Genomic DNA, 17,588 nt, shown 5'->3' on the forward strand with positions numbered 1-17,588 from the left:
ATTTAAACAAGAGGGGCTGGTCAGGCAGTCACAACTCCAGCTTTAGCATATTCCTAACTTGCAGCTGTCTGGAAGTTACCATCCTTTGGATGTGACTGCATGCTTTTCAGGCCACTGCAACACAAGATGAAGTTAATTCACTTCAATGTGAACATAAAACCAATTAAGTTATCACAGAACACGAGCCAAACCTGACATTCCAATAAAATAACCTATATAAAGTAACCTGGTCAGTAACTGAGATCGAGCTGAGGGGCAGAAATAGAATATTGAGGCACAATGATTCTCAGCGTGTTCAAAGGTAGTCACAAGCACAGCTCTGTGCCTGAAGGGTTCCCTCCCTGCCAGCAGCTTCAGAGCATTGGGGATCTGCAAACTGCTCCAAGAAAGTGTGTGAAATTTAGCCCTAAAAAAACAGGCCTATTTTTGGTTGACTCACATTCACTTTTTGCTTCCACTGAAATGTAAGTGACAAACCCAACTGAAGTAATGGCCTGAAGGACAGCAATCCCCACGTGCAGCAGTGGGGGATCTGGGATGGATTGTCAGTGTTGGAATTGCACTTAGAAACCTGGATCCTGAAACAAGTAAGACCACTTGGCCTAAATCTGAGACTCAAATGCAAACCAAAAGTGTTTTAACTGTTTTTACTGATTCCAGTGGCTAAAGAAACCATTCTAACTTCATCCCAAATATATCAACTCCCTCTGAGATGGATCTTTTTCCAGTCTACAAGCAGCATTCTGTTTATTTAGTGCATTTACAATTTCAACAACAACCTGAAAATGTGTAGTTTATAATTTTATATATTTTATAAACAGAATTTATTTTCAGTGGTTAAGAATTTTCTATCTCTTATTGTCCCTTTCAAATCAGTGAGGGAGAGAAACTAAAATCCCTTTATAGATGTAAGATGTTCTTCTAAATTTCTGCTTTTGCACAAATGCTGGACTAGGATGAGACAGTGTCAGTGGTCAAAGGCATCAGGAAAGCTCAGTGAGAGCTGTAAACAAGTGCAGTGATGTCAGGAGGAGCTGGCTGACCCACTGCTGAACTCTGCCTCTGAAGGACATGCAAAGAGCCAGATCCTTTTCCCACACGTGTGCACACACACACATCCCCCTCCTTTCATCAGAAAAGGTGTCACAGAACAATCTGCCACAGTTGCACATCATCACCATCCAGGGAATAGACCCTGGAACCCCTTTTGATGGCTAAAGACTTTGCTTTTGAAGAGACAAACCTACTTCCACACAGCACGGACAGTGGTCTCTAAGGAACCTGGATTACAAACCAGTAACAAGAAGCAGAAAACTACAGCATTGCACAACCAGCATATCCCAAACCCAAAATCAAACAGCTTGGTTCAGCCAGCCAGGACTCCTGCATTTCCCAAGGGCCTTGGAAATATTCTGACATAATTCCTGATCCGCTCACTGTGACCAGAGCCAGCCCTGAACTGTTACCATTTTGGAAAGAAGCACTTGTACCAGCTGGATGTCTTTAATATCCCTCTTGGAAGCATGACCTTGTCTCCTTAAAGGCTGAGTTTGTCCTCACAGGGAAGGTTTTTTAGGAGCTGGGTACAGGGAATTTGAGGTTGTAGCAACATCAAACCAAGCTGCTGAAAGGGGATGTCAGGATTTTCCATTCCCTCTCCACCAAGCTTCGCCCAGGGAAGTGCTGATCAGAGACAAGCTGTCTGTGTTTGCTGCCAGCAAGGAGACTGAAATGACAGATCGAAGACAAATACTAATTTAATGTTCATGTAGAAAATAACTGACTGCCCATTGTTATTGCTGAACCATGCTGTTGAAGAGCATGGAAAGACGAACGGCTCAGTGTCTTTACAGCAACACTCCTCACTCTCATAATTTAGGCCTGGTATATTTGAGTTTCTTCTTGAAGTCCAGGAAAAAGATTATCTAAGAATTTCTGCTTTCAGGTAAAATGGCGCAAGTTTGTCAGATCTTCAGGCACAAAGAAAATTTTGGGTGTACCTGATGATTCAAAGGGCAAATAGAAAAAAACTCAATTATAAGCACATAAAAGATCATAGTTGTTTGAGTGGTCACTCCTGTCTTCTAAATGTAGGTCTGGCCATAAAGGAGACATTTCATCTTTAGTGGAGCTTCTAAGAAACACTGAAGTAAGATCTTCAGTGCCTGAGGTTTGACTTTCTGATACAGGCAGCACTCACAGAAGTTTTCACAGCAGGATTCTAGTCCAGGACTTACTGGGAAAGAGGACCTACCAAAATGACAAAGAGTGCCCATGGATACACCTGTGCTGCCCAAGAGAAGAGAAGATGACTGAATGAAAAGTTAAGTTTGAACTCCATTTGCACCTATTTTAAATGGCTCTTCCAATGAGATAAGGGAAGAAATACATTATCAGCCAGGTCACACCAACTGCCACCTCACCTTTATAAATAATCTTTCTAATCTGTAGCTAAAACTGTGTCATACTACAGGGTAATCACAGACAGAGTCTTTCCAGGCATCATTTTTATATCACCTCAAAATGTGTATAATTTTATGTTGGTTAAGTGTACCAGAGGTACAATTGGTTACACACTGAGAGCCAGGTTTACCTCACAGGCACACACCTACGGCACAACTGATTCAGCAGAGCTACATCTGTGCTTCCAACCATGATTGGATTGCCATAAATGGAGCACTGACACATTTGCTCAGGCAGTGTAAAGACAACAGAAATCCCTGTGTTAACCAAAACAAATAAGCACTGCAGTCAATAAATCGTAATTAAGAAGGTGGCAACATAAGGGTGACTGTCCACAAAATCCCATTGTAATTATGCATAGTTTATGGCTAAGCTAATGGGATGAACAATTTAAATTAATTACAAACTCTGCCAAGGTACCCATCTATTCCCAAGTCTATTAATTAGAATCAATTTAATCCCCACTGGGACAAAGGTCAAACAACATGTATTTGACCCTTTTCTGCTGGCGTCAGTGTTATCAGCCAATGGATCTGGCAGTGCCTGGGTCTGACTTGTCTGACTCTTCAGGATGTTGACAGGATGCTTTCAAGAACACAGTCTGGGCCCAGCTAAAAAATATCTAAAAATTTTCTGCTTTATATTCCTGATAAGCGTGGATTTAAAAATGCCAGAGCTTGTTCTCTCTCGGTGGTCAGCTCTGAGGCTGTAGCTCTCTGTCTTGAACAGTTTTTCTTTTCAGTCTCCCTTTCCTGCAGAAAACCTTGAAGCAGCAATTGTGTTAGATTTGTGTCTTCAATTTGGGACAGGGATCAAAGTGAAAGTGAACACTAGACACTAACTAGCATTTGTTAGAGGATTTTAAAACAAATACTCAAACTTATACTTGAAAATTAAATACTCAATAATCATTAGCTGACACTTTCAAACCGCCCAGAAGGAAAGATACCAAATTTCTAGACCCTTGTCCGATTTTATGGGAAGGAAATAAAGAGAACTCTTACCTTTTTTCTTCTCCTCCCCATCACTCTTGTATAATTCATTAACTGGCTGCTTCTGTGAACTTCATCATTATCACCTATTTGTCCTACTTTTTTTTTTTTTTTTTTTTTTTTTTTTTTTTTTTTTTTAATTGCCTTAATGCTTTCATTCCTCTCAGGTTACCGTCAGGCCAAGTTCCTGGTCTCTGCTTTGGCAGTTGGATGTAAAACCAGACAGTTCCTGATATGCTGACTTTGAATGTTGCTGATCTCTCTGAGAAATGGAATTCAGAGTCTATTCAGAGCTTTCTAAATTCCTCCTTTGTAATTTTACTATCCACTGCATAGTATCACCCTAATAAACTAGGTTTCCACAGCAGCCTTAAGAATAATAAAATCTTTGCTTCCTTTAAAATGTTTTAATCAAATGCTTATTGGGATTGTATGCACGAATTATGGTCACTCTTAAAGCAAATTGGTGTGCCTGGCTAATTAAAGTAGACATTAGCTCAACAGCATGTTTGATTCTTTTATAATGCAGTAAAAACTACCTACAGTGCTTCAGATGGAAATGGTTCTACAAATCTGAGACTTTTTCCTAGCCTGTGCCAGAGCCATGACATAAATGCAACACAAATACAGAGCAGCACTTTTTACAAGTCACTGTAGGTGATGAAACGACGCAAATAAAATAGGGATGAATCACTTCAGATAAATGGCGTGAAACATCATATCCCAAAACCTTCCTGTCAGCCCTGGAGTTCAGAAAATCCACCTTGCTCCTTCCTGTGGTACAAATAAGACTGAGAATCAGACTATGTTTGAGACTCTGGATCTCTGGATGTCCTCTGGTCCAACCTCCTGCTCAAGATCAAACATTTCATCGACTGCTTTGACCAGGTCAGCTCATTTGGAATTTTACTGCCTCCTCCTCCAGCTTGCCAGATCTGAGCCTCTGTTTTGACTTTCACTGTACCCATACTCCCATCACCTTTCATTTAGCATCAGGCCTTCTACTGCAGCCTTTACCTCCCAGCATTCATTTTTAAAACAACCTGTGAGTCTTCTACCGCACTTCCTGCACCTCTCTAAACACTCTTCAAAACTCTTTAGTTCTGTTTTCCAAACCCCACCTTAGAACTTCCATTGCTCTGATGCCTCCTCCAAAACTTTAAACTGGCTAAAAGAGTGGTGCTGCAGTCTCTGGCTTTAATCAGCAGAGAGTTCTGTGTTGGTACTCATTGTCGCTTTTTGGTTTTTATCTCCACTGTCAAATTTATTTATTTTATCCCTGCCAACCCTGAGGCCAGCATCATCTTTTGCTGTTGTTCCTACAGAGCACATTTAGTTTCTTTATGCTAAACAGTTTTTGGTGTGAACTCAGTTTTTGAGGCACTGCAATGACATTAATATATAATCTCATCTTTTAAACGTTAAGATTTTTTACAGCATTGGCACAGTCCTTGTATTTAGTGGGAAGCCTCATTTAACTGTCTTGATGCCAGACCTTCAGCATGTTAAAAAGTGCTGGATCTTGGTGTGCCAACACAGCATGGTCTCATTGGGACAATACTTTCTCATGACATCACCGTATCTTGATGGGAGATGACAAGACCATAACTCTGCAAGTTCCACTTCTTGTTAACATTATTTATTCTCCTTACAACATACCCAGCAACAAAAGACAGGTATGTTCCAAATTCTAAGTTAAAACAGCTCCAGCCCAAGCTGCTTCACAGACACCAAAGATGTGAGAGCTGATAAATTCTGGTGGTGCCTGCCAGGCAGAGACACTTACTCAGCATGTTATTCCAACTGCTGGCCTTGGCACCAGCACCTGGCACAGGCTTCATGCCATCGCAGCCTGGGACTCCAAACAAGGGCTCTTCTGCCCATCCTTAAATCCAATCAACAAAGTAGGGAGCTGCCAACAGGAAGCCATGAAATAAAGCTGCCGTCAGGATGTAATCTTTGGAGAAATAAAGCCTTTCTGGAGACCGTAGAGCCACCCAGTCAGATTTATGCTCTCATAGTTTACCAAAAGTTTCAAACTAATGTATTATTTTGCATGACATGGAAAAGCATTCACTCCCCAGCTCTTCTCATGTACTTCTGGTTGCTGATAAGTTGTGACACGCTCTAATAGTTCACTCTAAGATTAAGTGCTTAAATTTAAGGAAGATTAAAGTAACCATCATTTAACATGGCCCTGAAGCTGCTGCATTCCTATGGTGGTTTCTTTCCAACCACACACACAACAGGCGAGATTAATCACTTACAACCTCATATTTGCACTACAGGTAAATATTCTCATGACACTAAAATATCTACAGCATAGAAAATGTGCACTTTCCTTTTAGATTACATTTTCCTTTTCACACAAGGTCAGGATTGCCTTTTCCAAATGGTCACTTACTTTGTTGCATTTCAAAATGACTGCACAGAAATCCATTAGACACATGGGCTGTTTGTCATTGTGGTACCACCACAGGGCAGGAAAGGCATTCACAGTGGGGACAGGTGCTCACCTGGCAACAGTTTCTCAGCACTGAAATCTAAATATATATATGGATAAATTTTACACTGAGTCTTTTAAAACCAGGCCAAATTAAATGCAGTATATTGCTGGCATATTGCATTAGGTAATGTACGTTAGAACTGTGTCCATTTCTTTTATAAAACTAATTTTAAAGGCTTTCAGATTTCATTATGTTAGGTGATGATGCCTGTTAAAAACAAGTAGAGGGTGATTAATCAGATTCTGAGGAAAATCGGGTCCTCTCAGCTCTGAAAGCGTGTCATTTTAAACTAGTTCTTTTCCTTCTATCAGGACTAATGTTCTCTGGGATGGCCAGATCAGGTCTAGTCATGTTCTGAGCTGAGAAGGAATGAATGTGTCAGAAATCAGTTATTACTTGCAGAACAAAAGCGTCTCCTTGACAACTGGCCCAGCACGGTGGATTTTAAAGCTGACAGAAGCAGAAGGGCTTCCTGGGGCTCCTGCAGGGATCTCATGCCTTGCCATCCCTTCCCCACTCCCCCAGCATGTGGTCAGGAATTATACACCTTTGTACATTACAAATGAAAGGTCTCTAGGTTTGGACTGCTACAGCCCATCTGGATGAAGTCTGGGGCATATTCCCAATCCCAGGCACCAGGAATTTGATGCCAGGCAAGAGATACTCTTCTACAGGATCTGGAAGTGCAACCAGAGATGAAGGTTTGAGAGTGACCAATATTTTAAGGCATTCTGGAATAAGAACTCTCACTGAATCCATGGGCGACACTTGTAGCTTTTGTCCTGCACCTCAAGAAAAGGTCACAGCTCTGAAACAGCAGCAGTTTTGCCCTCTTTTGCCCTCACTTCAGGAGATGGGTATTAATTTAATATCCAGCTCTACTCAGTGCAGCTAATCCTTGACCATACAGCATTGGTATGTGTTATAAATAAGCTTTTAGAAGGTATATACTAATTTTTACAAATCAGTACAATAATATAGGGGCCATTCACTTAAGAGTTGGACTTGATCCTTGTGGGGTCCCTTCCAACTCAAAGTATTCTGTGAAATCTGTGAAATAATATGGCAATGTGATTCATAAAGACCAAAGTGAAATATCCACAGACCTACAGATGCAATTTGTGTGAGAGGAGCATGCCACTGATAAACTCATCTCAAAACTTTTTCCAATTTTCCATTACTGGGAATACAAGGCTAAATTCTAAGACCCAATACCATTTTTTACATAACCTCTCTCCAATACTCTCAGCCTAAACACAAAAGAGCCTCAAATCTCACTCAGCTAAACTCCCCCGATTATACAAGGCTTTCAAGCACTTGTAATTCCCCTGAGGTTTTCAGTTCTGTTGCAGAAAGTGAAACACTGAAGGAAACTCCAGGTTCCAGCAGCAGCGTGGCCTTGCAAAGCTCTCATCCATCCCCTCCTTGGTGCTACTTCCTCCCTCAACTTCTTCCCATCCCAACTGCCACTGAACTGAAAGAGGACAGCACAACCAAACGACAAGAAATCTTCCAAAATGCAGACACTGGGGTCGGACTTTGAAACATGTGAAAATACCAATGGAAAGAAGAGTTGAGATTTCAGGGTTGTTGGGTTCTTCTGGAAAAGCCCAAGAAACTCTTCCAAAGTCACTGTCAGATAAACAAGAATACTAAATTACATACTAGAGTTGGGGAATCTGTTTCTGTCCTATCATTAACATCTTTTTCAGTTACTTTTATTAGGTTTTGTTGACATTTAACAATGCAGAATGCCTAAGAACCAAGCATCCCTTTCCTGTTCAATCACACCTCAAATTAGATAATCTGTGAACAAAGTAAATTAAAAGGACAAGGAAAATTTTTAGAGATCGAGGTTTTCTAAGAGAAAACTTAACAAAGAGCAAGACATACAAAAGACATAGGAATCAAAACTTCTTCACTAGAGACCATCAAAACCAGGGCTGACAACTTCCTGGCAAAGGCACTATAATGAAACTTCTGTAGGAAAAGTAAATGGCTTTGAGGAAACCAGGCACGGTTTCCCATTCTACTGAGCAGTGAATGAACCCATTCAGCCCCTACACCCCCTGACTGCTCACATCTGCAGAGGGCCGTTCTCCAACACCAGAAATACCGTTCAAAGGGGCCAGTCTTCCCAATATTAACTGGATTATACAGTACAGTCTTTGCAAAACACCATTAGGCTTTGGAAGGGGATTTTTATTTCACAGGCATTAAATCATAAACTCATAAAAGTCTCTCCTTCTCCCATTTCATTAACGCAGACGTTCTCTGCCATTTCGGCTCACCAGAATATCAACAGTTATGAGCCTTGACAGAGCTACCAGTGTGTGAGACTGAGGCAAAGGTGATGCTTCATTGACCAAATACTTTTATGGTACAGTCAAATTCTCAAGAGTTAAAGCAAGCAACAGTGAGGATTGTGAATTTTGCAAGCAGCCAAGAAGGGACTGAAAGGAGAAAGTTAATTTCTCCAGCAATTCAGCCACAGCAAAGTAGCTTCTCAGCAGGCACTTATGAATCTGGACACATCTCTGGGAAGTTGGATTACAACACTTGAGCACTTCCGGAGAAAAGTCAGTGCTGTTCATCCCTCATAATAACACTAACATGTCCTGGATCATCTGTAACCACTTCATCCCTGCATACAGCTCATTTACATGCTTTTGGCTTTTTCCAGAAGTGCTCCAGGAAGCATTTCAATACACAGTGCCTCCCAGGACCAAGTAGCTCTTGACAACTACTTCAAATTACAAATGGAGTATGGATCCTGTGATCTCTCAGTATACACCTGAACAGGAATGATCTGATGATTAAGTCTCTCATTGCCTAAAAACTGCTGGCAGTCTTAATTGAAAAAAACAGAACATACCCTTCTGAAACTAGAAATAGAACTGGCACTTCTTTGTGCCCTTATTGGCCATTTCTTTGGAGAGGCCAACAAACAACTGTGAGAATAGAAACATCGCTTGAGAAGGAAATGTCTCCTAGACATTTATCTATCTAAGTCACATTTGGGGCTCAGTGGCAGAGCAATGTGGGTAAAGAATGGGAATCAGGATGGATTTACAAGATCATGCCCAAGAGACTTCCATTCCATTAGACTGAGAATTTCAGTCTCCATGCTCATCAGTCAAGCACAAGACATTATACTTCCATTTGCACGAACCCTTTGGGGATTTATTTCTTGTCATCTTCATATCTTTAAATGCAAGATCAAATTTTACAGTAGAGGAGTTGCAGATGTGACAATTCATAATCTTGTGAAATACGTTTGCCACCTTGCGTGAAAACGGCTCCGATAGTTCTCACTTGTGAGCAACAAAACCAGCCTCTGAAACTGAGTGCAAGATGAAATCCCATCCAGTCTAATTACCAGAGAAGTTTCATATCCTCACAGTCCCAACTAACTTATCTTCCTGAAGATTCTAATCTCAAAAATATGGTTATATATCGCCGCCTACCTCCAAAACCCCGCCACTATGTCTGTGTGCACAGGCACTGGGAGCACTTGGTCAGGACAGGCTGCACACCCTCCACCAGGACCTGAAGCCGTGGCACTGCTGCCAACCACCTCCATGGCACGCTGGGCTTGGCCCCAGAATTCCACGCCTTCGCTGGAAGTCTTTTTCTAAACGTGGAATAAGGTGACTACACTATCTGATAATCAGAATCTGTTCTTATTTATTGTGATCAATAATTCAAACTTTGCATATTATTGTAAGACAGCAGTGTAAAAAGAGCAAACCAGTCAATTTTCACAAGCCTTGTCAAAAGATGACTTGCTAGACACTGCAAGGCTTTTTCATTTCTTTTTGATTGTCAAAGGCAAAGCGTAAAATTGAAGAGGCGTGCCAAGCAGAAAGTTTTGCATGGTACATGGTGACTGCATAAAATCCACAAATTTAGGGTTGAGCACAGAAGCAGGAAAGAAATGAAGTCTCAGAGCAAAGGGAACGGAAGCTACCACACGGAGGTAAAATTGGCATTAAAACTGCTAAGGAGATTAAGCCAACTTTAGTGTTCTCACCACAGGCTGACAGGCAGTGCCAGTACCAGGAGGATCAGAACTTACTGAGGGCCATATATGACTGACTGGAGACCATGATATAACTGAAAAGAAAACCTAATTCAAATTGAGTCAATGCAAAGACAGAAACACCTTGATGACGCACATGAAAACACCCCAAAAGGCAAAACACCCCAAAGTTCTAACCAGTAACTAGCAACACAGAGCATTTTAGAACATCATATGAGATGAGCACAAAGGTTCCCAATAATTATTCTCATGTATTCTTTCTTTGTACAGTACATAGAGATTTTGTAGATAGGACATATAGATAGAATACAGTCTGTGCCTGTTTACAGTAATTCCATCCTCAGCTCTCTCTCAAACAGCCCTGTCTCGTTTTGGCCCCTGTCCCCTGGTTCCTCAGGGCCATTGTTCAGCTCCCAGCTCAACTGCAGCAAAACAGCTCTTAAATGTGCTGTAGAAATGGTAGCACTTTAATGCCAGAGCTCAGCATAGCAACCAGCCACTCTAAATAAATAAATAACGAAGCGTGGTATTCCAACAGATAATATAAATACACTTTCAGCAAAATTCTTGGGTCCAAAGGTCAGTCAACTTGTTTGCTCTGACTCCCAGAATGTGTAAATCTCAACATGATGTTTAAACACAAACACAGACAAACATCAAAGTTCAATGCTGACATATTTTACACCTCGGAGTTACATGCCAGAATAGCTCTGTACCACACAGAGAAAACTGTAATGCATGTGTAAGGAAGTGACAAAACACTATCCTGAACTAAATCCAAATTTTTTTTCTTTAAATAGCCTCTCATTCTGTATTTTTCCTCTTCTTTCTTCTCTATTTACTCTCATTCATCCTCTCACACTGAGAAGTATTTGTGCAGCTGTCTAATTTCACTAGTCCTCCCCTTAATTACCAATAAAAGGGGAGATGAAACTTTCCATCCTAAGACTCATTTCAGGGATGTGTGTTTCTGTACCCCTGACTGATTCACACATAGGGATGTATCTGTACTTAAAAACCCACAATATTTCAAGGTAAACCACCAGTTCCTGAGGAAGAGAATGGACCTACCAGCTACACGGGCACTTCTGGGCTGCTGTGCAGACCGGTCACACTCAGCCTCTCTCCTAAAGGAAATATGCAAATAATCCCACAGCTTCCACTCAAGGTGTGCTCTTCTTGCTGGGATCTCATTCGTCTTCTCTTTGAACAGCTCTGGGCTGTCCAGAAGTGAAATACAAGGGACTTCAGGAAGCCCAAGAAATTAATTTCACAAACAGAAACCCACAAGGGTAAAGGGAACACTTCTCCCCACTGACCCAGAGCCACCTGCCCCTCTCCTCTGGGGTGATGTGCCTGGATGTGATCCTGATAGATGAGGGCTCACTGTACACGATCCCCACGGCCAGCGGTGCCAGGAAGCAGCCCGGGAAACAGCAATGGAAGTGAGCACTGCTTCCATGCATAGGAATTGCTCAGCTCTCCTTCCCCTGCCCCAGGAAACCTGGGCTGAGGCGAAAACCTCTCCTTTGTCAGCAGAGGGTATTCACGAGGGACCTTTCTCACCATCGCGTTCTCACGGATGGGATGGGGAAAGGCAGGATGCAGGGAAGGAGGAGAGGGCAACTTCTGAAACGTAATTGATGTCATGACTCACTTCTGCAAAATGAGAGCCTCTCTCACCTTTTTCAAGCGATGCCACCAATCCCACCTAGAGGTGGGGGAACAGGGCAGAGCAGCAGGTGGGTGCTTCCCCTCCCCTCCCTGCTCACCTTCTTGACTCCTCTCCTGGCGAATTCCCGGGCCAGGTGCCGGCCGATGCCGCGGCCCCCGCCGGTGACCAGCACGTTCTCCCGGGACAGGTCTCGCAGCTTGGGTGGCAGCACCAGGCACACGGCAGCTTTCACCACCAGATACACCATCTGCACCGGGAACAGCAGCAGGGCGCCCAGCCACTTCCACATCATCCTCTTCTGCCAGGCAAAGTTCTCTTCCAAACCTCCACAAAACCAAGGTGACAGAGAAAGCAAAGCAATACCCTTCATGCACCCCCAAATGGGTGACGAGTCTTCAACCCCCTTCCAAAACTTGGGGGCAAGAGGTTCTCGGACTGGAAAATCCTTCTCCCCCCCTAAAAAAAAATGGGGGTAGGAGTGAAGTAGTGCAGAAGATCAAGTCGCTGCCCTGTTTCTTGATCGGTGTCCTCCGGGATTGTCACACGCAGGTAAAACAGCTTCCTTGCTTTTGAACTGGAAAGCTTTTTTAAAAATTAAAATAGAGGGAAAAAAGACAAGAATTAGAAGTAACCGTACATCCCTCCGCTGCGAAGACCTACATGAAAATCCAGTATCCAAACGAAAGGTTTTTATATTTAGAAAAATAAAATAAAGCAGCCTATGTCTCCAAATTTCAGCCTGCAGTGCCTTCCAGGCAGCTCATTTCTATTCTTAGACTCAGGAAATTGCTTAAATAAGACAGAATTACCAGGACCTTCTTTTTAAGAAAGGCTCTATTCAGGGTGAGGTTGTTGTTTTTGTTTTAGTATCTATAAATATCTATAGGCGTTCTGTCCTGAGCCGGTTTCAAAGGTTGAGCTGGTCACTGTCTCTCTCTGCCCCCTCTCCCGGTTTTTTTCACTTGGAGTGTCTGATCACAGAGCAGGAATTACGCCGTGCACTAGTTCAGCTCTGGCTCTTACTCATTTCTGCCTATTGCTGTCTCTGCCGCTCAGGGCCGCGGCGCTGGGGAGGTTTTATACCCCATTAATCCTGATTGACAGTTAAAGTGTCGGGGCGATTTCACTACTGTTCCTGGGAGTGGCTGCTGCTCTGCCCTCCCCCGCCGGCCGCCGCCGCGCCGCCAACTCGCTGCGGCTCGGCGGGCGCTGCGAGCGCGGCCAGCAGGGCCACCTGCGGGCGTCCTGGGCACCCTGGGGCCACCTGCGGGCACCCTGGGGCCACCTGCGGGCGTCCTGGGCACCCTGGGGCCACCTGCGGGCGTCCTGGGGCCACCTGCGGGCGTCCTGGGCACCCTGGGGCCACCTGCGGGCGTCCTGCGGCCACCTGCGGGCGTCCTGGGCACCCTGGGGCCACCTGCGGGCACCCTGGGGCCACCTGCGGGTGTCCTGGGCACCCTGGGGCCACCTGCGGCCACCCTGGGCTTGCTGGTGCCACCCTGGGCCACCTGCGGGCATATTGGACACCCTGGGCCACCTGCGGGCACCCTGGGCTTGCTGGGGCCACCCTGGGCCACCTGCGGGCATCTTGGGCCACCTGCGGGCACCCTGGGCTTGCTGGTGCCACCCTGGGCCACCTGCGGGCATATTGGACACCCTGGGCCACCTGCGGGCACCCTGGGCTTGATGGGGGCACCCTGGTCTTGTTGCAGGCACCCTGGGCTTACTGGGGCCACCTGCAGGCACCCTGGCTTGCTGCGGGCATCCTGGGTGAACCCTGGGCCACCTGCGGGGATCCTGGGCTTGTTGTGGCACCCTGGGCTTGCTGCGGGCATCCTGGGTGAACCCTGGGCCACCTGCGGGGATCCTGGGCTTGTTGTGGCACCCTGGGCTTGCTGCGGGCATCCTGGGTGAACCCTGGGCCACCTGCGGGGATCCTGGGCTTGCTGCAGGCACGCTGGGCATCCTCTAGGTACCCTGGGCCACCTGCGGGCACGGGGGGCAAGCTGCGGTCACCCTGGGCTTGCTGTGGGCACGCTGGGCTCCTGCCATGCTGGGCTAGCTGCGTGGCACGCTGGGCTGGCTCCATGTTGCCCTGGGCTCTCTTAGGCTGCCTTGGGCTCACTGCGTGCCACGCCAGGCTCATGCCACACAGGGCTTGTGCCACACAGGGCTTGTGCCATGCTGGGCTCTCTGCAGGAACCAAGTGCTCTATCACCAAGCCAGGCAGCCCCTGCCTCCTCCCTCAGCTACCTGCACCAGAAAGGTGCCCTGGTCTGACCTGAGCCCAGGGAAAAGCAGGTCCAGGAAGAATCAGGGCTGAGTTCAAGGGAGCCATCTCTGCCACCCGGAGCTTTGCCAGGGAGCTGCTTGCCCAAGATGAGCTGGTGTGTGGAGGGCAAAGCTGCTTGCAGCCCTAGACTGCCAGCTGAACCCAGCCTAGGCTAATCATCAATATCTAATGCCACTGGACCAGTGTTTTTCTGGATAACATGACACCTCATGGATTTTCCATGCTGGAAGATGAGAGCTGGGGATTTAGCAGTGGGCAGTGAAAAAGGCAGGCTCTGAATGACAGAGGGAGACTCAGCCTTCAAAAAAGGGCGGTTTCTTCCAAGACTTTTTCTGTCTGGTGATAAGGGCATACCCAGAAGGTCTCCCTTCAAACTCTGGTAACAGAGGAAAGGGCAGAGTGTATTAAAGCAGGTCCCCCCGGCCCCTGGCTGTTTGCACTGTCTAGCACTGGACAGGTAAATTATGATTTCAATTGTACAGATTAAGCTTTTCTGAGGAGGATGGAACTGCACATTCATGCCCAGCCAGGAGCTGTGGCAGCAGAAATAACCTAAAAAGCAAAGCTTTGAGGATATCAAAAGATCTCAAGGATATCAAAACTTACAGTGTTGTCTTCACAGCTGGACTGGAAAGAAATCTGGGTTTATATGTGCAGGTATCACTAGGATTCATCAAAATTAATCCAGTCCACACGTTCACTCAGGTCTGGAGCCAGATGCACTATCCTGGGAAGCCATCTAGAGGTAAACACTGGAATTAAGGGAAAATGTCACTTAAAAACATGTTCAAACTCCTTCACATCTCTAGTTACTAAAAAACCACTGCAATGGATGTTTGAATCTAAGCATCTGTGAGAGAGAGAGGTGAGTTTGGATGCTGAATCCCTTTAAAAATTAACTCACTTTTCCCCTTTGGAATCAAACAGATATTTTTGAAAGCAGGCATTCAAAGTCACCATGTGGGAACAGAGTTCAGGGGTTTTTAGTACCCCAAGTTTCTAGTACCCCCCGCATTCAACAGCTATATCACACATAGATTTTTAAATAAAAAATATGAAAAATACCTAAATCCTTGAATTTCAGCTCTGTTAAAAGTTCCACTAAAGCTTTAAGGGAAAGAAAAAAGGAAATAAAATTGAGAAGAGAAAGTTGCACAATTTTTACCTTTAACTGCCAGCTTACCTCATATGAAATAAGCCATATGACTTATGCACTACCACTGCATAATCACAAAGTGTCAGGAGAGAGGGTTTTGAAGAGAAGATGAAGCATCCTGACTGGAAACTGTCTGACCATACTGTCAGAATCAGTGAGTGTTCCCCAACTCAGCTGTGTCTGAAACAACCAGAGAATTTCCCTTGCCTGTTGGCAGTGTTTAGCACCTTGGTGTGTTTTTACAGTAATACCTCTAGAAATGCAGCTCGGGGAGGCACCTGGCATTACAATTTTCCTCTTAGTCCAAGAGCTCTGGAGGGGAGGGAGAAATTACCCAGAGAACCCAGTGTCTGGCTTAAACAGGAATGACTCAGTGTCTGGACTGGGAACAAATATAACAACTTTCTGCTACGGAAATAAGGAGCAGTGTTGAAAATGAAAGGATATGAACTCCATCAAAGTATGTTTGGTTTTTGGTTCCTGAATTCAGTCTCTTTATGCTTAAAGCACCACAGACATTTAAAACAAAAAAACTCATCAATATTGCAGAGGTAACTTGTTTAGATTTAAAAGAAAATTCATTATTAATGTAAAACATTTGCAGGTCCTTTGAAGCCATAGGAAATGGAATAATCTTGTGAGAATTTGTTTCATGTATCTATTTCCAGCTTGAATAATAATCTAAATATGTGTTTGAAGTGATTTTTTTATTCATTATGATTTTGACCTATGTACAAAGTTGCTGCCAAATTTGGATTGGGAGTTAAAAGACAGTTCTAGATATATAACATTTTCCTAACCTGCTCTTCAAATTTCATTGAAGTATGAACTATTTTACTTCTTTACTGCTTTAGATATACCTTGAAGCAGTGGAAACTAGTAGATGCTACTTTGTACAAACTTACAAAAAAAAGAAGACAAAGCAGATTTATAGTAAAACTGAAGTTAGTGCATCTTGCATGTAGTAAATAAAAACTATACGCAAGTTGTTTTAAAATTCATATAATTCAGCCAAAAAGTCAAATAGCTTTAAATACTACACATACTACATGTGAGAGCATTAGAATTTTAGAGGTATTGTCCCTTTTAATTGCAGTTCTAGTCTGAAAAGGAAAAAAGAAAAGGAATATTCCAGAATTTCACCTGATTGTTGTACAGCAACCACTGCACTCTTTCTTGGGAAGAGGTCTTTTTCCAAACTGCCACCTTTACAAAACCAACATGAACTTTTATTCACAAAGTCCATCTCTGTTAGTGAGACTCCCTAAACTACACTTTCATATAGGGCTGCTTATCTCAAGTGTTTTCAATACTGCAGGTACAAACACACTCAGCACACACCTTTGCGAGGGTAACAAGGAGCTGTCATATCACAGCAGTTCTCTCTAATTATGTCTGAAGTTGTCCCAAAGTGAATCTTGTCCATGTTTCCGCTCAAAAGTCCTAAACCAGTGCCCTGAAACACTCCATAAGCAGGCCTGTTCATTCTGTGAAATTGCATCATCTTCAGAAGTTATTTTGCATTTTCGGCAGTTGTTTCCTAAAGAAACACTCACAAAGTATAAACTGAAAAAACAACCAACACAACAGCTTTTTTTAAGTCATTTTCATGGCACTTTAAACTGTGTTATTCCAGTTTACAAGAGCAAGAAGGTAGACAGGCTGTCTGGCACACAGTGGGATTCCTCAGGTGGTCCTGAGCAGAGCCAGGAGTTGGACCTTAATGATCCTTATGGACATGTTCCAACTTGGGATATTCTATGATTCTACGCATTTCAGTGGTAACTCAAGCCAGGTTTGGCTTCCATTTGTTGGTTTAGATTTCTGTGTTTGTACTTGTGCAGCTTTTGTACTGTACTTAGTGTAGATTTACTCATATTCTCAATAAGAGTCATAGAAACTGATTTTTTTCTGACTTGTGGTGACTTGAAGGAAAAAACAGCAGTGAAAAGCACATTTACCTCCAAAGCAAGTTGATACACTCTCTGTACACATCACTCAGATGACAGAGCTCCATTTTTGCAGAACAGTGTTACCTGGATCTATGAAGAGGCTCAGGCAGTGTCTGAATGCTCCCAGTTCATGTTACACCTAGGCAGAACTGTGTCCATAGAGCCTTTGCAGCCAAGTTCCTTCCAGCCTTGGAAGGCTGTTTATACCAATGAGGTTGCTAAAGTGCAAGAACTTTTGAAAGGAAAATGAGCTGGAAATTAAAACTCTGCTTGAGGCACGTCTGAAAGCCATTTGGGCTAACAATTCTGTGTTTTCAACTTTAAACCCCTCACTCAAATACAGTACAAACCTGGGAACACACAGCAGCCGTTCCACGATGGAAAGGCTGTGTGACTACAGTGTCAAGTAATACCATTTTTTCACATCAGTGCAGGGTTCTTGATCACAGACAATCTATCATGATCACAGAATAAAACTTAAACCTCCTTTAAAAAAGGAAGACCTTTT

At 43.8% G+C, this 17,588-nt stretch overlaps 1 protein-coding gene across 1 annotated transcript in view; it reads right to left on the reverse strand.

Annotated features, from left to right (window-relative positions):
* DHRS3 (dehydrogenase/reductase 3) overlaps positions 1–17,588 on the reverse strand; it is a 64,233-nt gene that overhangs the window by 15,207 nt on the left and 31,438 nt on the right. Inside the window, exons 4-5 of the mRNA XM_040084498.1 lie at positions 14,579–14,724; positions 11,777–12,261 (exon numbers count right to left, since the gene is read on the reverse strand). Coding sequence (XP_039940432.1) covers positions 11,777–12,049 — 273 coding nt within the window. The 5' untranslated portion in view covers positions 12,050–12,261; positions 14,579–14,724. The remainder of the gene's footprint in view (positions 1–11,776; positions 12,262–14,578; positions 14,725–17,588) is intronic.

This window comes from Hirundo rustica, chromosome 22 (genome assembly GCF_015227805.2).
Source record: "Hirundo rustica isolate bHirRus1 chromosome 22, bHirRus1.pri.v3, whole genome shotgun sequence".
In the NCBI taxonomy this organism is placed as follows: domain Eukaryota; kingdom Metazoa; phylum Chordata; class Aves; order Passeriformes; family Hirundinidae; genus Hirundo; species Hirundo rustica.